We start from the raw sequence: 20,824 nt of genomic DNA on the forward strand, positions 1-20,824 counted from the left end.
ATATGCTTACAGTATTTAAATATTAAATTGAAATCGCTTAGACATAATAAGACATACTTAATTATATTGAAAATTTATAATTCAAGCATATTTATTAAATTGATAGATTTTAGAATTTTACCCACTTGTTGCTATTTATTGAGTTTAACTATTAGTCAGCGACTTGGCCGCTTTATTAAAGTTTGTCGGAAATTCTCTTGTTTTTTACAAATGTGTATATTAATGTCATGTAATGGTCTACTAAAGATTTTTTTCTTATAATATATTTATACATTTGTTAACGATTAACTTGAATATGAAAAGTATTTTGGGTTATAATATATATTGAAATATAAATTTAAGCCTCTATAACTATATTGTAATCGTATACTGTTAAGATAAAATATATAAACGCGTTTTATCTTGTTTCTATATAGAGAAATAAGACGGCTTTTATGAATATATTTACCTACTTTAGAACATAAAATGCGTAGTATAAAGCACTACATACATGTCTTTCAAAGAATCGTAGATATAATATTTAATATTTGTCTGAAAATTAAATAATATGAAGACTTCATTAAATCTCTAATGAAACTAGACATAACTTTACATTTCATAGAAAATATTAAAGATAGACTAATAGAATAAATACAACGTCAATATTGTGGTGATAACGTGTTTAGAAACTTTTAAATACATATTTAAATCAAAAAGTTAATATAATTAGGAAATAAGTCACTTTACGATTCTTTTTATTCATATTGGAATAAAAATTGCATGTTTTAATTTTATTTAGCAACGATTTAAAAAAAAATCTTACTATCAGCATTACTTTAAGTCAAAAGTCGATCTAACGTTTTTTCAAGGGATTGATGTTTAAAAATTTAGGTCTTTACTTGACAAATATAGTAATATTATTTGCGTGTTTAATCTTTAATATGTATGTTTAATTTTATATTTGATTGCCAAGGCATTTATGAAAGAAAATATATTACATATTACATACATACATACATATATACATTATTATTCTCGAACTGAAATTTTTAGATATAAGGTTTATAATGCATTTGTATACGTTGGAGAAAAAACGTCCATTTACAGATATTCATTTGAAATGAACTATCAATTGATTCCAGATAATTCAGACTAGAAATCTTAACATTAGTTGACTAATATTTCTCACACTGATATTGGTCGAAACACACTCAACAGCGTGGTGAGTCATTTCAATCAGCTATTAACATAGTAGATATCAAACCAGATCGAGTATCAATTAAGTCTGTTTGTCTCTCTATGGATATAGATATCCAATTTGAAATAGTTTTAAAATTAAGTTCCAGCGAATACAAATGCATTAGGTTTAAGATAACTTATACATATCAATCGTGAACTCATGTGTCGACATGACCAGGAATATCAAAAACATATCAAAGACTAGGTTTAAGGTTAGATTTAGGGCCACATCAGGTCGATAGTATTAAGAATTCGTTTGTATATTATATTATTTTATGTTATCTGTATTTTTTGTTAAAAATTAATTTAAGAATTCATGAGAAATTAAGTATATAGAAACTTTAAAAAACGTATGCTTAGGATGCATTTATATTAGTGATATTTAAAATGATTTGGGAGTATATAAACGTATATAACATACTTGTTTTAAAAAAGTATGTTAATTAAAACGTAGAATATTTTAATATTATGTAGGTTTGAGTTGAAGTTTAACTGACTATTTAATTGTTTTCTGTATGTATTTTAATTAATAGATATTTATTTATGATAAACAAGTTGTTATTTCGTTATGCATGTATATCGTCTTATTTTTAATATAAAATGGATTAAACTGTTGTGTAATCAACGAAATGTGCGTTTTTATCAATCTTTAAAAATAGTTAATATTTTGTCTAATTATTGTTATAGTTGTTGATTTTTATTGAAACATGGAATATTTAATATCTACACTTATTTACCATTCATATTGGTTAAATCACTTATCAATTGTACTATATTAATGTTGTAGTATGATAAACATTCATGTAACTTATAAATGTATTAGAGGAATTTAAATGTTAGTGATTACTATTATATTGTATTAAAATAAGTAATGTCTGATATTAATATCATATAGAAGCAAAAATTAAACGCTCAAATGGATAATTACTGCATCATAAAATTATATTAAAAAGTAAAATATGTCTGGACATAATTTTAGACGGATACATTTCCATGCAACCAGTAAAGAATACTTTATAAGAAAAAAATAAGACGAGTAATTAAAAAGTAAAATGCATTATAAATAAAAAGAAAAATATTTGCTTTTATCTTCAGCCATTATTATATATCACGTAATATAACATATTGATCGTGTTCACTTTAGTAAACGGTAGTGTTACCTTGCTATAATGTTTATATCTATCGGTGTTACCCACCTAAAATAGATTTAGATAGTAGAAGTTAGCCAAGCTTATATTTGTTAAATATGATTGTTACTATATGCTGTGTTAGAGAATTTTAATCTTTTTATAGTGTTAAGTAATTGAATTTATTTGTTGATATTATTTATTACGAAGGGCTTTCCTTATAAACGCTGTATATGCCTGTCCTAGATACACAATGTTTTGTCACGCTCCCTTTGGTGTTAATGTCACTCTACAACAAAAGGCAAAGCATGAGTCAGGCGGAAAGATCAGGAATCTAAAGACAGGAAGTTATTTCAAAATAACTATGAGTTGTATAAGAAAAATATATAAGGAACAGTGTTTTTTATACGATACTAGCTTTTGCTCGCGGCTTCGCCCGCGTGAAGGTGTTTTCCAGGATAAAATTCCACTGTTTGATAAAAGTCTTGCTACATATTTTCCCGGTACTTATAGGTTCAAACTAATTTTATCCCCAATCTATAATTTCAGTTCAATCAGTCGAAAATCTAAGAACATTTATACAAACTTTCATCCCCTATTTTATCCCCTTAAGGGTAGAATTTATCAAAATCCTTTCTTAGGGGATGCCTACGTCATAGTAGCTTTATGCATGTAAAGTCTTAGCCCGATCCGTCCAATGGTTTGGGCTGTTCCTTGATATATCACTGTCAGTCACCTTTGAGTTATATATTATATTAACAACTGAAGTTAGCTAAAATTGAGTTTCTCGAAGCCGACCACTATTTATGTACTATGTATTTTGAGACTATGCAATTTTGTCGCGTTCGCGATTCACTTTCACTTTTGTTGAGTTTCAGAACGCGATATTAGATCCTCCAACGCGCACGCGAATTTGAACTTTATGCAGCGGTAATAAATTACAAATTGACTCTCCATTTTATTTAGAAAACGTTTGTATGGGAAATAGAAAAATGCTGTTTTGAGGATTTTCCCGGCAATTATTCGAATTTTTCTCACCTTTTAAACCTTCCCTAGACCTCCACGAATAATTCAAGACCAAGATAAGATAAATCCGTTCAGCCGTTCTCGAGTTTTAGCGAGACTAACGAACAGCAATTCATTTTTATATATATAGATGTATTATGAATACTCACTACTAAGTATGGTAGAAGCAAACCTTATATTTTTTAACATTATAAAAAGATTTATATGTAGGTAGCAAATTGGGTGTTACGATCACGTGTGACGCATTTATTGCAAACAAGATATGTTTAGAATCGAGTGTTGCTAGCACACAAAAGCGGTAGGAAATGAAGTAGAAAAATATAGATTAAGAAAGAAATCTCATTTTTTATGATGTTAATTTTTTTAGGTGATTATAAGTTTACTAACGGAAAGCAACTACAAAAAGTCTAAAATATACAAAAACGCGATATCTCATTTTATAACGATGCGTACAGTATTTTAAATTTGTAAGATTAGCGAGGTGATTTAAAAATGATTTATATTATAAGTTATGTTGATATTGGATGTTAATTGTCTATAATATTCCTTGAGTAGAAAGTAGATGCTGTTACTAATTAATATTGTTATTTAAGCAATATACGGGAAACAGAAAATTAAACCATTAGAAACGAAACAATATAACAGTATTCTATTATTTACCATGTTTTCAATGTAAATTGCATTAAAATAATATTATTTAAATTTACACGAGTCATATTAAAGTACTAGATAGCAAAACGGTTTTACTCACGTATTCTGTAAGTCGAGAGACCTCGATGTGACGTTTTTTCGACCATGAAGACCTACTTAAAATGTTAAGAACACTAGTAAATATCTGCAATGATTGGTTCGAGGGTGAAATAATCCAGAATATATATTTTTTTGGTTTATGACTGTTTCCCAGCGCATTGCGCATGACTGTATGTAACGAAAACATATCAAGTAGAGTTACGCATCGGTGTCAATTCTGTGTTTACTCTCTCAATAAATATTAATGGTGAAAAGTGTTTTTTATTTACCTCAGCCAAAACACAATTCTGCTGACAAAAAATATTTTACAGACAGTAATTTAGATATACCATATGCTGCGTTTAATAATAAATAATAATATCACACTATATTATGTACTGTCCCACTGCTGTGCATACGCTCCCTCTACTGTATTGAGCCTTAGTTCACCACGCTGGCCTAGTGCGGATTGGTAGACTTCACAAACCCTCAAAATTACTATAGAGAATTTCTCATCATGTATTACGCACACATAATTGAAAATTTTCCAAATTAGCGCGCATCCATAATCGTTGATGTCTCATTCTTTTTTAGTGGCTGTGTTGAGCCGAAGTTCGTAGCTGTTACAAGGATGCTTTCAGCATAATCGCTTAATTTTCATGAGTTATGATAGCCTAAAGCGGTCACCCGAAAGTCCGGTGTGTGTGTATAAACCGCCTTGCCAGGCTAATAAACGTATAGTAAGGTAAAAAAACTTTACAACAAATAAAATCAAGGAATCAAAAGCCAAAGATAAAACAAAAATATTTATTGATTGCACCTAGATACATTGCCATTTCATAGTTGCATATTAAATATTGAAGCGTCGATAAATATTAATTACATTATATTAACATGTAATTGCGGCGCTACGCGTTACGAGATCAGGTGTCCCGGGTCGCACTGGCAGTCGTCGTCCGACTTTACCTGGAAAATAAAATATTATCACAATCATAGTGGTGTTTCTACCAGCGTGGATAGTGACCAACGTACACAAGGTACTAATTATAGTCTAGGTACATAGAGTTATCCAGATCATCTTGTGTGTGATCATTTGGTTTGGAATAGGCTAGCATAATTATGTTGACTAATGAGGAAACATCTAGAGGTACGAGTAGGTGAGGAGAGAGGTACTCTGTGTCGACGCTACTTCACCTATCAGGTGCAGTACAGACAATTTGTTGTGGATTTTAAAAAATGTATTCATTAAGGAGCGACTGCAGTATCGTGACCTCAGGTTTGATCTTGGGTCGGGATATTGGGTTTGTTTACTCAGTATCAGCCCGGAGTATGGAATATGGTCCGATATGACGATACGCTCGCCCTATATCACACACGGAATACACACGGCGGAATGTGCATCAGTTGCGTTTCCACCTATCCCTTTGGAGATAAAAGGTGTGCGTGTGCGCGTGCGTGTGTACGTGCGTGCGTACGTGCATGCGTGTGTGTATTGAACTAACTTATTCGTATCGTTCTTCAGTTGTATAAAGCATCAACATACCATTAGGAATGAGTGAAGACTCAAAGCGGCAGCAGTGGGCCGCTGGTCGGACTCGTGCGTGAGACAACTCTCGCAGAACTGCTGTCCCTCCTCGGAGAGCGTGTCGGGTATCTCGGGCCGTCCTCCCATGCCCACCTTGAACATTATCTGGTAGTTGTCGTACTCCGGGAATGGGCGCTGTGGACAATTGTAGGGCATTACTTTTATGTTTTATAAATATATGTATTATCAAGTCTTGTATTATATAGGGCTTAGTCTCGGATTTATGAGATGGCCCTGATGTGAGATTGAGAGGCTGCTATAAACATAGACCATATTCTTTAGAGGCCTTCAAAAATTATCATACGATAATTTTGGCTTGCAAACACTTTTAAACGATCATGTTCTCTATAGGATCGATCTGTTTCATACAAAATTAAGAAATTTGATGAAGTGACTAAGACCATTCTGGTTAACAAATGTCAGTAAAATTGAGGGTTTACCTTTCCGGAAGCCATCTCAGTGACGACACATCCGAGCGACCAGATGTCGGCGGCGCGTCCGTGACTGTTCTTCATGAACACCTCCGGCGCCATGTACGCTGCAAACATTATGACAAATTGCATTCATTCCAAAAAAAACCCTACAATTCTGCATTTAAGATTAACTATTATTAAGAGTAAATTTCCCAAAAGATTAATCAATATTAGTTAATCTTTCGATTCATATCATTAACAGCAGTTTTCAATTAACGATCCCTATCTCAATCTCAATCTTCAATCTGATTCCGATAATGAATCAATCAAAATGACTCATTTATAAGCACGCCAAATAAAACTTTGTTCTGATTGGTCTATTTGTGAGATTGATCGAAAAAAGCGATTGTCATCGTTACTTAAAAAAGGCAGCAAATCGTTTAGTCCGAGCATCCGGTGATTAATGAATTTATCAATTCGTTAATGTCAGTTAGTCAATTCTTTTATCAGTCTGTCCATGTAATTATTCTTCAATTATTCAATTAGTACATCAGTAAAGTAGTGGTAATCAGTCCATCAGTCAATTCTTCAGTCAGTCAGTTAATCAGATACTCCGGGGATCAATCTTAACTTATTATTCTTTGCGATTTTTCTGCTTGCTCGTTTATCTATTTATGACATTGGTACCTTGCGTGCCGACGAATCCTTGTAGTTCGTGCGGCGCGGTGGTGTTGGCGCGGATTTTGACGGCGCATCCGAAGTCACCCAGCTTGAGGCAGTGTCCGTCGTTCGTGAGGAAGATGTTGCCGCCTATGAGAGTGGAAGGAGTAGTGGTTAGGTAAGGTGGTGTAAAGATGGTAGTATTAGGTATTTAGCATTTTACTTTTTAGGTTGCTACAATATTAATTACTTGGACTGATTGTTAAAGGATGCGTAATTATTATTATTGTCAGACGTGGTCCGCAGCGTTGAATAAAAGAAATCGTGAATTTATGCTTAACAAAATAAAAAATACGATAAAATTACTTATCAAAATAAGAATAAGATTCGCCCAGTGCAGTAAAATATATTGTTTGCATTCGTAGAACATACGATACATGACTAGGTATACAATTGCGCAAGCTCCGAGGAATGTTATGAAATATTGGCGTAACTATTTAGTGTAGAATTTTGTGGATATAATTTTATCGATTTCATACATATATTTCGAAGTTCGGCACCTGACTTTACCAATACCAATAACGTAATATAAATAAGAACGAGTGCATTAATTAGTAAAGTGAGCGTGGAAGACGTTTGTCCATACTCTTGACGTCCCGGTGCGCGATGTTGCGCGCGTGCAGCGCGTGCAGCGCCGACACGAGCTGCTTGGTGTAGCGCCGCGCCGCCGGCTCCGGCAGCGCGCCCGACGCGCACACCAGCGCCTCCAGCGAGCCCTCCACGCACAGCTCCATGAACAGCAGCAGCTCCTCCTGCACAGCAGCACAGCGCACGCGTCAGTCGTGTCCACACACACCCGCCACGCCGCACACACGCCACACACAACACGCACCCGGTGCAGCTCGCAGCCGTAGTAGCGCACGAGGTGCGGGTGCACGACGCCCTCGAGCACGCGCAGCTCGTTGGCGGCGCGCTGCAGCGCTCGCCGGTCGCCCGCGCCCACGCTCAGCTCCTTCATCGCGAGCAGCTGGCCGCTCTCCGTGTTCACCACCGTGTACACCTGTCACGCGCAACGTAACACTTTACTAACTGTTTATCGAATCGAACACAATAAATTGGTAGACGCCTGTAAATCAATAATAGCAACATTACAAACAATCACTTATTTTGCTCTTTAAAAAACACACTCATTATAAACAGTAGGACATGAAGTGGAATTTAATATTCATTTATAAAACAACGGGTAAACAAGATAGCAACTTAATATGTATCGACACTGCCCATAAATCCCACGATAATGGTATAGTTATCGGTGCATTTCAGCTGTAATTCGCATCACTAACGTCCTATATCTCGATCACATTAATAACTATACCTTGCCAAACGCTCCAGCACCGATTTTGAGCCCACGCTGCCACTTGAAGGTGAGCTGCCTGAGTTTGGGCTCGTAGGGAGTGACGGCGGGCTCCAGCACGCGGCCCACGCGCTTGTTCTCGACTAGTTGCCGCTCGCGGCGCTGCTCTATACGCGACACGGCCGACAGCACGCGACGCTGGTACGCTACAACAAATACATACAAGTAGATTCACATCTGTATAATAATGATTACGAAAAATATTATTTTTTCGTGGCAATTAAAAATGAGTTTATTTCCCACTTCCCGACATTGGTAATTGCAGTAAAGTTCTACTAATACCGAAGAACGAAAACTATTCCGTTCCCTCTTCGCATTTTTTTATGATGTATACTATCGTCGCAGTCTTCAACAGGGAAAGTAAATCAGAACAATTCGATACATAGTTCTTCCATTCTTACTGAACAAACGAGCCATGACTTAGTTATCATCTTACTAATATCATGAGTGCGAATGTTTTTGAAAATGTTTGTGTTTGTTACAAGTAAACGCATAAATAACTATACAAATTTGAATGAACGACACGGGTAGACCATCTCCTGGATTAATACATAGACATATACATTATCTCGGTAATTTACTCGATTTTCTGAACAGATAGCGGTTTTAGTTTTGTACGGACTTTTGTAGCAATACGATTTCACACTAGTGAAGCCGCGAGAAGCATCCTCATCAGCCTATAACTGTCCACTACTGAACATAAGCGTGCTACGTGTCGAGAAGCATATTATGGTAGATAATATAAATACTTACAGGACGGATCTCTCTCTAGGAAGACGAGCGACGGTTCCCGTTCTCCAGGCGGTGTTGGGGGCGTACTCACGTCTTTAAGTGACGAGGACGATGGCAGGGGACTCTGTAAGTTCAATATCTTATAAAAAAATCAAAGAGCAGTCTAGGGTTGGAATATATCGATATTTAGTTTAACTATTAATGTAAGTGAATTAATAAATAAAGAAATCTAATATCGATTAAAATTTTGCTTCAATTATTGAAATAATTGAACTTTGAACCCCTTACATGTAGACGGTGTCGAGGTCGTGGCGAAGGTGCTGGTCCTTCTGGAGATTTGGCGGGCGGAGGTCTCGACCCAATCACGTGGGAGATGCATCCGTCCATCAGCTGTTTTAATTCCTGGAATAAATACCAGTTAATACTAGATGAAAGGAGGCTTAAATGGGAGGCTGGTAAGGAGGTATTGCAGTGGGTCGAGAATGATGATCATATGAAACAGAAATCGTGTGGAAACCTGCATACCTGAGAAGTTCTCTATAGGACTTACTACGTTCACTAGGCCAGCGCTGCGGACTAAGAACTAATCCATCTCAGTAGTAGAGGAGGCCCGTGCCCAGCAGTGGGACAGTATATAATACAGGGCTGATATGATCATAGACATTCCATATCTACATTTAACATAATAATACTACACTATTTGAAAGCTTATTGGAAAGCAAAAATAACAATGTGTAATGGTTTCATGAAAAATTAATTAAAAAAAAAATTAAAATTCAATATCAATAAAATAAATGAGGACAATATTGAGGTAGACATCTAAAAATGTAATTTACCTTAAATTCCTCTTCGCTTAGATGCTTAGTGTTGCATGGGTCGCAGGCCAACGTTAGGAACTCTAGGCCTTGACTCGCCCATCTAAAATAACATAACATGAGAAATGAATGGTACAGCTCTGGGCCTATTAACCATGTTAATCTATACTATTATATAAAGCTGAAGAGTTTGTTTGTTTGTTTGTTTGAACGCGCTAATCTCAGGAACTACCAGTCCAAATTGAAAAATTCTTTTTGCGTTGGATAGCCCTTTGTTCGTGGAGTGCTATAGGCTATATATCATCACGCTATACCCAATAGGAGCGGGGCAGTAATGGCTAATCTCAGGAACTACCGGTCCAAACTGAAAAATTCTTTTTGTGTTGGATAGCCCTTTGTTCGTGGAGTGCTATAGGCTATATATCATCACGCTATGACCAATAGGAGCGGAGCAGTAATGATTAATCTCAGGAACTACCGGTTCGAACTGAAAAAATCTTTTTATGTTGGATAGCTCTTTATTAGTGTAGTGCTATAGGCTATATATCATCACGCTATGACCAATAGGAGCGGAGCAGTAATGGCAAATCTCAGGAACTACCGGTTCAAACTGAAAAAATAGTTTTGTGTTGGATAGTTCTTTGTTCCTGGAGTGCTATAGGCTATATATCATCACGCTATGACTAATAGGAGCGGAGCAGTAATGGCTAATCTCAGGAACTACCGTGTTTGAACTGAAAAAATATTTTTGTGTTGGATAGCCCTTTGTTCCTGGAGTGCTATAGGCTATATATCATCACGCTATGACCAATCGGAGCGGAGCAGTAATGAAACATGTTGCAAAAACGGGGAAAAATTATTAGTTTTGAGAGCTTCCGTTGCGTGCGCTGCGTAAACGGTTAAAGTTATGCAACAATGATGTATGACGGGATTATTCCTCTTAAAAAGTTCTAAAAAATATATTATAAAACAAAGTCCCCCGCTGCATCTGTCTGCCTGAACGTGTTAAACTCAAAAACTACCCAACGTATTAAGATGAAATTTGGTATGGAGACAGTTTGAGAGGTTCCCGGGAAACTACTACTTTTATAACGGAAAACTTTAGCCTGAAAAACTTTATAACGCGAGCGGAGCCGCGGGCAAAAGCTAGTCTATATATATAAAAATGAATTGCTGTTCGTTAGTCTCGCTAAAACTCGAGAACGGCTGAACGGATTTATCTTATCTTGGTCTTGAATTATTCGTGGAGGTCTAGGAAAGGTTTAAAAGGTGAGAAAAATTCGAATAATTGCCGGGAAAATCCTGAAAACAGCATTTTTCTATTTCCCATACAAACGTTTTCTAACTAATACGTAGAGTCAATTTGAGCTTTATTGCTATTGTATAAAGTTCACTGTTGTCTAAGCAATGTAGGTGTATTCCTAACATCAAAGCAGTGTGCGTTGGAGCACAGAATATAATAATGTAATGTCGCGTTCTGAAACTCAACAAAAGTGATATCGCGGACCCGACTAAATTGAACAGTCACAAAATTTAATATATCATTAGTTATTTGGTTGGCTTCACGATATTATTTCTTTTGTTTTACTTTAAAATGCATGTTTTCGTTATGGACAATTTTGAGTTACTTTTGCATATCTATACTTATAATAAATCTGTAGAGAGGTCAATTCTGTACATGAAATATATTTCCAAAATAACTGGGTGTGATTAGGGATCGATACTGATGCCTTAAATGCAATTAGTAAAATTTTTGTCTGTCTGTCTGTATAACCGTTATAGAAACAAAAACTACTCGACGGATTTTAACTTAACTTGGTACAATTATTTTTCATACTCCTGAGCTGGTTATAGTATACTTTTCATCACGCTACAATTAATAAGAGCATAGCAGTGATGGAAAATGTTGGGAAAACGGGAGAAGTTACTCCATTTTTAAGCTTCCGTCATTTCGTGTGCAACCTTAATGGTTAAAAGTTCCTTCGATTTCACCAGGATCCCATCATCAGACCCTGACCGGACAATCGGACCACCTGCATACCAGCATAAATTAAAAAAACATCCCGACAAATTGAGCACCTTCTCCATTTTTGAAACCCGAAATCCACGCGGGCGAAGCTGCGGGCGAAAGCTAGTATTTTATAAAAAAATATGTAAGTGACGAGGTTGTGTTTCGTACATTTCTAGTAGCAATTCATACATCGCGACCTAAAGAGATTTGTTAAGATTTTCTCTCATTCATGAGGTGTTTTACACGAGGCATACAAATATACGGGGATATTGAGCTCTTGTATCGTGTAAATTTGATATGCTACGTGACAGTCAGTACATCATTTATTGGAATATTTGGTAACTGAATTAATTCTTTTTTTTTATACGGACACGCCAGTTACCTCACTGTACTTGATGATAAGCGGACAGTCACTGTATCTGGGGTTCAGAGAACCACTGATCCCAGAACGCGATATGCGTGTGAGCCACTATGGCAGGTTTCACCGTACGTACGGTGGTCGCTGTGAGGACGGATACAAGTGTGGCGGTACGGACCTGGGCCGCGTGCCCCTGCCCCGGTCGCAGCGCCGCACCACGAAGTCCATCCAACAGCGCGCGAACTCGATGACGGCGCGCGCCACCCGCGCCGCCCACTGCCGCTCCTCGCCCGACACGCGCGCGTCGCCGGCGCTCGCGTGGGAGTCGGCCGGCGCGGGCGCGCGCACGCCCACCAGCAGCGCCTCTATGCGGGACTGAGTCTGGAAGTACAGCAGCTTTTAACTTTCATTCTAAACTGCAGCTGCTCAGTATCAAGCCGGAGACTGAAATTTATGCCCGGTATGGCGATTGGCTCGTTCCTTATCACGTCATGATAAAGCAGCACATAGCGAAAACCCGGTGCCTGGTTTGCACCACTGCGTATCCCATCAGGGTTAAAGGTGTGGTCTGATTTAGCTTCTACTACTACTACTAGCTATGTCGCAGTATGTAAACATGTAGGTACTAAGGACTCTACAGCATAAAAGGATCGCGTTAACTAATGTACTGACAATATAACATAATCTTACATGAAATGACAACTTTGTTGTGGAATTTTAGATGACAAGTGGAATATCTAGAACCTTAAATATTATAGTCCCAACCCCAAACCTAATTCCTTTCTAGTAAATTAATGTTGTTAATTGTATTGCATTCATGATTTTTGATAGTGGATATAAGCAATTGATATCACTAATCATTAAATAATCCAATCGTCAGTTTATCGACTTATACTATGTAATAAGTCTCTTTCACCTGATTTTCTCCGAAGTTATTGAGTGCGTCGAATACATTGACTTCATTCTCCTCCACCACGCTCTCTGACCGAATGAGCTTGGCCCAGTGGCTACGAGTGGCGTTGGTGGTCACCGAGGGTCGGCTGAGAGGTGCGTCGTTCACGAACCTCTGCAGCTCTTTGTGGATCTACACATAGGATTGTAAGCAGATTTTAGTGTGGAGATCACAGAAGGATTTGTCTCCCGCTGGTAAAGCCCAGATATATTCTCTTGCCATTGTAATGGGACTACACTGCACTAGAAGTAATAAAGTGTACATGGAACGAGATTGGTGTATTAACTTGTGTGTAGTAGTTTGCCCCCCTTTTTGTTACAAGATATGTACCCAATATTTATATCATCATCAGTTTTGTATCATTTATTAATTTCATTTCATATGAAGCATTTATAATCACACTATCGAACCCATACCTAAATCTATATATATTTGCAAAAACACAGATGACAAACAGACGGTACAACCTACAAGGACCTTTCTAGTAACCGCTGTATACGTCTGTAATAGTTACTGTATGTTTTGTCTCGTTTCCTCTGACGGATGTTAATCAATACAATAAGACAAAATACTGAACAGCTATGACCTATACAACGTGTATTAGTAAGGCAAGTATTTGTAACGCAAACCGTAACACACAAGACACACGACAGAAGCGAGCAAGACCAAGACCCAAAGCCAACGCAGCAGACGGACCGAGGCCCCGGGGCCCGGGGCCCGGGGCGGGTACCATGGGGTTGAAGGACTCGTGCAGCAGCACGGTGTCGGGGCGGCGGCGGCGCGACACGGGCGGCGGGCGCGGCGGCTGCAGCGACGCGGGCCGGCGCCGCCGCGACTCGCGCTCCTCGTACGCACTGAACGGCGCGCGCACATACTTGTACAGCTCTTTGTCCAGCTGCAAGACAACGTGCGGTCAGCGTGCGGCCGGCGTGCGGCCAGCGTGCGGTTAACATGCAGCCAGCGTGCGGAAGCGGCCGTTAGTTGCTGTGCGGTTACTTGCAATAGATGCTACTCGTATGTTATAGAGAATATATTTACTTCAAACCCCATTCCTATTTTTGATTTATCGATGATAACACATCAAAATGTGACAAATATCCGAACCTAGGAAATAGGTGTTACGATGGTGTATGAAACTTTGTACCATGACTTTACATTGACACAGCACGCTGGATGTTGGAAAACATAATAGATAATTAAATTATAATAGTAAAATCAATAAAAACGAAAAGCATGCTAATGCATAATCATTAATAAGAAAGTACATAAAAGGACGCAGAATATTAGTATAACCTACACCAATAAAATATGTCACGCGCGAGTTTTGGCGGCAGCGGTTTTGAAATGGCGCGCGTCAGTAACACGCATTCCCCGCGTGGCGAGCCCCTTTGATTGGTCGGCGCGGCTGCGGCGTGCGGTGCGCGCGCACTCGACTGGCGAACTTAGCCGATGACAACGAACACTCTCGGGCTCAGACTCGCTAATGCGTCACATTCCTCTTGTTGTTTTTTTGATCCATTCATTCCATGTTTAGAAATCTAACGGTGTTTTAATTATGTATTTTTTTTAATTTGTTTTGTTGGAAGATAAAAGTATAATTATTCGGTTGTCACCATAATCAATCAGATGCTCAAGAATCACCAGCACTATCACCTGTCTTCTTATTAGGGAGCCGATTTCTTACATCCAGTACATTTTTTTTACTAATTCACATAATGGCATTTTAAAAATAACTACAAGTTCAAAAAGTTGATAATAAATCTTTTTGTGTAAAATAAAAAAATGCACTTAGTTAATTTATTTTCGCTTTATACAAGCTGATTTCAACGCAGGTTTCACTATTATGTTACGCTTAACGACAATATGTCACTGTAGTATTGTCGTACTCCTACGAACTACGCACATTTCGCATATAGAATCTTACCTCTAACGTCAATCAAATAAACACCAAATCGGCCACCCTTCGCAAACCTCTAGAGCCATCGATCGCTTTCATTTACTCTTCGACGTAAACCTAAAAAATGATACGAGTATGTGTGTTTGTCGTTCTCACCTCGAAGCCGACCTTGAACACCTGCAGCAGCAGCTCGCGCACGCGCCCGCTGACGCTCTCGTCCAACTCTTTGAAGTATTCGTCCGTCACGGGCGCGTCGCTTTTCTTCAGGATCTCGTGCACGTTCTTTACTACGAAGTCACGAACTGTCATCAGGCTCTCCTGTTAACAAGTTTTTTTTTTTTTATTATTTATTATGATTATATTAAGTTCATTATTTATACATGTAACCATAAAGTTGGTTTTGTTGTGCCGCGACAACATTAACGCGGCTCGCTCGGAGCGCGCGATCACTTGCGCAACATTTATATTCTACCATTTGAATCACTACATAGTATAAAACAAAGTCGCTTTCTCTGTCTCTATGTCCGTCTGTATGCTTAAATCTTTAAAACTATGCCACGGATTTTGATGCGTTTTTTTTAATAGATAGAGTGATTCAAGAGGAAGGTTTATACGTATAATAACATACATTAAATAGTGGAGAAATACTGTTATTTTGTTATGTTATACCAGTGCGAAGCCAGAGCGGCCCGCTATGTTTTTATATACAACGTTCACAGTTTTTCTCTAGTGTATTTAGTATCAGCATTGCACCCGTGCGGAGCCGGGGCGGGTCGCTAGTTTGGAACAAGGAAATAGTTGTTAACTCTTTACACGTGTCGAGGTAGCCGTGTGATGTGGAGCTGTTAGTCGGTACTCACGAAGATCTGTTGCCTCATGGCGAGGTGTGCGTGCGGCGCGTGCGCGGCGAGGCGCGCGAGGCGGGCGGCGAGCGCGCGCGCCCACTGCGCCGCCTGCAGCGCCGCCTCGCGCTCGCCCGCGTAGATGCTCTGCGCCAGCCGGCACGCCGCGAACACCGTGTGTCTGCTGACACAGACGCTGGACTCGGGTAAAGCATCACGACACGGTATAGCTCATGTCAGCCAAGAACACGTGGTGGGGACCACTTTTTGACTAATCATGACGACTCACCTGGTGCTGTCGGCCTCCACGCTCTCAACGTCCAATAACTCTTCGAATTTTTTTTGGAGTGATTTGTGTACCCGGTTCAGCTGGTTACACGCTATGTCCCTGTTACAAAACAGTGAAAACTGCTATTAGTAAACACTCACATGATAGATTTAAATTTATCATTAACATGCTCTACCCGTGTGATAAACTTTTGCCAGGTTGAATTCATCCTATTTCTTTTTCAGGATAAAAAGTAGCCTACATTCTGTACTATGGTTCAAGCTTATTACATTTAATGAAAACGATTTAAAAATTTAGCCTTGAAAATCGAACAAACGTAGTTTTGTATTTATAAGCAGAATGTCATGTAAGATTATGAGGCGAAGGTGGATGACAGGACGACGATAAGGATATCGATGGAGGTAGGAATAAACCAAGGAAGGGTGTGGGATATGTAGGGACAAGAGGAGGTTTTGGAGTCAGGGTCCGAGGCGGCAAAAACAACAAGCAATTTTGGTCCCAATACAAGGCCTGTAACATTTACAATCATAAACGGACTTTATACTTGCAAGTAATTTTGCACAAGTTATCTTTCGTAATCGATTTGAACCTCACGGCAAGCGGCCTCTGCAAATTTAGAAGCTTGCAGGAGTTGAAGCATTGCCGGTAGTGCATATGCATGTGTTGCCTGTGGTAGCTGCAGCGCGCATATGGCCGCGCCAGCTGCTCCGTCTCCGACATCACCCGCAGGTACGACAGGTAGTGCGTAGTGCGTAGTGCGTACATACGTGAAGGCTTGCGGCGCGAGGCTGGCGGCGCTGCACGTGCGCTGCGCCAGGCGCGCCGTGAACTCCCACTCCGCCTGCAGCCACGACCGCGCCAGCTGCTCCGTCTCCGACATCACCCGCAGGTACGACAGGTAGTGCGTAGTGCGTAGTGCGTACATACGTGAAGGCTTGCGGCGCGAGGCTGGCGGCGCTGCACGTGCGCTGCGCCAGGCGCGCCGTGAACTCCCACTCCGCCTGCAGCCACGACCGCGCCAGCTGCTCCGTCTCCGACATCACCCGCAGGTACGACAGGTAGTGCGTAGTGCGTAGTGCGTACATACGTGAAGGCTTGCGGCGCGAGGCTGGCGGCGCTGCACGTGCGCTGCGCCAGGCGCCCGTCTCCCCACTCCGCCTGCAGCCACGACCGCGCCAGCTGCTCCGTCTCCGACATCACCCGCAGGTACGACAGGTAGTGCGTAGTGCGTAGTGCGTACATACGTGAAGGCTTGCGGCGCGAGGCTGGCGGCGCTGCACGTGCGCTGCGCCAGGCGCGCCGTGAACTCCCACTCCGCCTGCAGCCACGACCGCGCCAGCTGCTCCGTCTCCGACATCACCCGCAGGTACGACAGGTAGTGCGTAGTGCGTAGTGCGTACATACGTGAAGGCTTGCGGCGCGAGGCTGGCGGCGCTGCACGTGCGCTGCGCCAGGCGCGCCGTGAACTCCCACTCCGCCTGCAGCCACGACCGCGCCAGCTGCTCCGTCTCCGACATCACCCGCAGGTACGACAGGTAGTGCGTAGTGCGTAGTGCGTACATACGTGAAGGCTTGCGGCGCGAGGCTGGCGGCGCTGCACGTGCGCTGCGCCAGGCGCGCCGTGAACTCCCACTCCGCCTGCAGCCACGACCGCGCCAGCTGCTCCGTCTCCGACATCACCCGCAGGTACGACAGGTAGTGCGTAGTGCGTAGTGCGTACATACGTGAAGGCTTGCGGCGCGAGGCTGGCGGCGCTGCACGTGCGCTGCGCCAGGCGCGCCGTGAACTCCCACTCCGCCTGCAGCCACGACCGCGCCAGCTGCTCCGTCTCCGACATCACCCGCAGGTACGACAGGTAGTGCGTAGTGCGTAGTGCGTACATACGTGAAGGCTTGCGGCGCGAGGCTGGCGGCGCTGCACGTGCGCTGCGCCAGGCGCGCCGTGAACTCCCACTCCGCCTGCAGCCACGACCGCGCCAGCTGCTCCGTCTCCGACATCACCCGCAGGTACGACAGGTAGTGCGTAGTGCGTAGTGCGTACATACGTGAAGGCTTGCGGCGCGAGGCTGGCGGCGCTGCACGTGCGCTGCGCCAGGCGCGCCGTGAACTCCCACTCCGCCTGCAGCCACGACCGCGCCAGCTGCTCCGTCTCCGACATCACCCGCAGGTACGACAGGTAGTGCGTAGTGCGTAGTGCGTACATACGTGAAGGCTTGCGGCGCGAGGCTGGCGGCGCTGCACGTGCGCTGCGCCAGGCGCGCCGTGAACTCCCACTCCGCCTGCAGCCACGACCGCGCCAGCTGCTCCGTCTCCGACATCACCCGCAGGTACGACAGGTAGTGCGTAGTGCGTAGTGCGTACATACGTGAAGGCTTGCGGCGCGAGGCTGGCGGCGCTGCACGTGCGCTGCGCCAGGCGCGCCGTGAACTCCCACTCCGCCTGCAGCCACGACCGCGCCAGCTGCTCCGTCTCCGACATCACCCGCAGGTACGACAGGTAGTGCGTAGTGCGTAGTGCGTACATACGTGAAGGCTTGCGGCGCGAGGCTGGCGGCGCTGCACGTGCGCTGCGCCAGGCGCGCCGTGAACTCCCACTCCGCCTGCAGCCACGACCGCGCCAGCTGCTCCGTCTCCGACATCACCCGCAGGTACGACAGGTAGTGCGTAGTGCGTAGTGCGTACATACGTGAAGGCTTGCGGCGCGAGGCTGGCGGCGCTGCACGTGCGCTGCGCCAGGCGCGCCGTGAACTCCACTCCGCCTGCAGCCACGACCGCGCCAGCTGCTCCGTCTCCGACATCACCCGCAGGTACGACAGGTAGTGCGTAGTGCGTAGTGCGTACATACGTGAAGGCTTGCGGCGCGAGGCTGGCGGCGCTGCACGTGCGCTGCGCCAGGCGCGCCGTGAACTCCCACTCCGCCTGCAGCCACGACCGCGCCAGCTGCTCCGTCTCCGACATCATCCGCAGGTACGACAGGTATTGCTGCACACAAAACCGATACATCGACTACTATAGAAGAAGATGACAAATTGATATAGCGTATGTATTACATTTAATTACTCACCCGCCCAATACATCATGTAAGTAAAGTGGTAAATTAATAATTTCCAATACTTTTCCTCTACTAGAATTGTGACTATAGTAATGGCAAGTATTTCGTACACAATTATTTCGGCTTGTTTGTACCGGATATATACAGGTTGATCCCGGGACGCACCATACTGACGAGGGCAACTATAGCGGGTTTTAACACCTTGAGTACAATTGTCACTATGTGGGCGCATACAAAATATGTCCTATTATTAGCAAACCGTTCTCCAAGGAGAGCTGAATTATTTTTTTAGCCGCCTTACAACATCAGGCCCTTCAAAGCGCGAGGTCCTGTGCTTCCGTTGGTCGCCCCGTCAGTCCCTACGAACGGACCTTGAGCACGTCGCCGGCGGTGTGGTCGAAGGTGCTGAGCAGCGTGCGCAGATGGCGCACGTGGCGCGGCTGCAGCGCGCGCGCGTCGGCCACGCTGGCCTCCACGTTGCGCACCCACTCCAGCCGCATGTCCGACGAGATGTCCAGGCCCTCCTTCAGCTCGTGGATCAACTGCACACATTTACGTAAGTCATATAAACCTTGAAATTAAACTAATTTTCCGGATTATATCGCGGTTTTTTGTTTTTTATTTTTCTCCCAACGTTTCGAAGACTTTGCAGCCAATTTCAATGTTTAACATTCGCGAAAACAAGAAATCATATAAACCTGTTTTATATGATCGGTTTTTATTTATAATAGACAATAATTTAAAAATAAACCATTATGTGAAAACAGCATCAAAATTAGTTGAAAAGTGCGACAATATTAATTTTAGTACGAGCACGAAAGAGTAGGTACTTAATGAAGTTATCTCGTTATTTTTCTCTGTGTACCTTATACTCCCACTCCTTGGTGCTCCTATCGCTTATCAGTATTATTGCTAGAGAGAAATATCGATACACGAAAAAAAACAATATAGTTACTGGACCAATACATACCTGTTTAACAGTTAAACAGGACGGATTCTCCGGACGCGTTTCCAGTCTAAATGAAAGGTAGTCGTGGACGGCCTCCATGCAGATGCTGCTCAGCAGCAGGAAGTGAGATCGATAGGACGGCAACCGCATGGCTATGTGTTCTTTGGACCAGCACCCATACCTTAGAACAAAATAAAAATGAAAAATCAATAAACTTTTTTTCTAGCAGAAGATAGATATCGAGAAGGCGGATCATTTGATGCAAAATATTGATTACTTTTATTGTAGACCAGAAAAACTAGTAATCGATTAATTTGATATCGTTATAATTAACGATAAAAAATAAAATATGTGTTTATTGGTGTCTTCAAACATATTATGTAGCATCTAGGTATGCCAATGTACGATGTTATATTGATCAGACATTCCAATAAGGAGTAGGTAAAGTAGTCTTTTTACACATTGTCGCTGCCTGACTTGCAAATTAATCGTAGGTTCATAGTTCTCGGTTCAATAATCGATCGGTGACAATCGATTAAAATCGAACAAAGTTTACTATAGTCATCGATTAAGTACACTGTACTCAACTAGTGAATCATAAATATATAAATAATTACCGCCTCAATTCATATGCTTCTTTTGCGCTCTCGTCCTGCAGCGACTCTTCGTTCTCGTCATCATCACCGAATACTACATTTTCGTCTTCAGAATACACGTCGCTGCTCAAGTTCTGTTGATAGAATATTCTCATTAGGCA

The 20,824-nt window shown here is 41.9% G+C and overlaps 1 protein-coding gene across 4 annotated transcripts; it reads right to left on the minus strand.

Moving 5' to 3' along the window:
- Positions 1–4,893: 4,893 nt before the first annotated feature.
- LOC119189991 (mitogen-activated protein kinase kinase kinase 4-like) lies at positions 4,894–20,796 on the minus strand (the record flags this gene model as incomplete). Of its 4 annotated transcripts, none has more annotated exon segments than XM_037440913.1 (20): positions 4,894–5,066; positions 5,644–5,820; positions 6,126–6,223; positions 6,786–6,908; positions 7,405–7,570; positions 7,651–7,818; positions 8,134–8,318; positions 8,926–9,028; positions 9,193–9,306; positions 9,741–9,822; positions 12,267–12,469; positions 13,005–13,172; positions 13,771–13,935; positions 15,094–15,255; positions 15,798–15,960; positions 16,069–16,167; positions 18,912–19,048; positions 19,490–19,660; positions 20,089–20,248; positions 20,685–20,796. In XM_037440913.1, coding segments are annotated over 20 exon segments (2,807 nt in total), but the record flags the coding sequence as incomplete, so codon positions are not given.
- Positions 20,797–20,824: the final 28 nt, after the last annotated feature.

The sequence above is a fragment of the Manduca sexta genome, chromosome 21 (assembly GCF_014839805.1).
Source record: "Manduca sexta isolate Smith_Timp_Sample1 chromosome 21, JHU_Msex_v1.0, whole genome shotgun sequence".
NCBI classification, from domain to species: Eukaryota; Metazoa; Arthropoda; class Insecta; order Lepidoptera; family Sphingidae; genus Manduca; species Manduca sexta.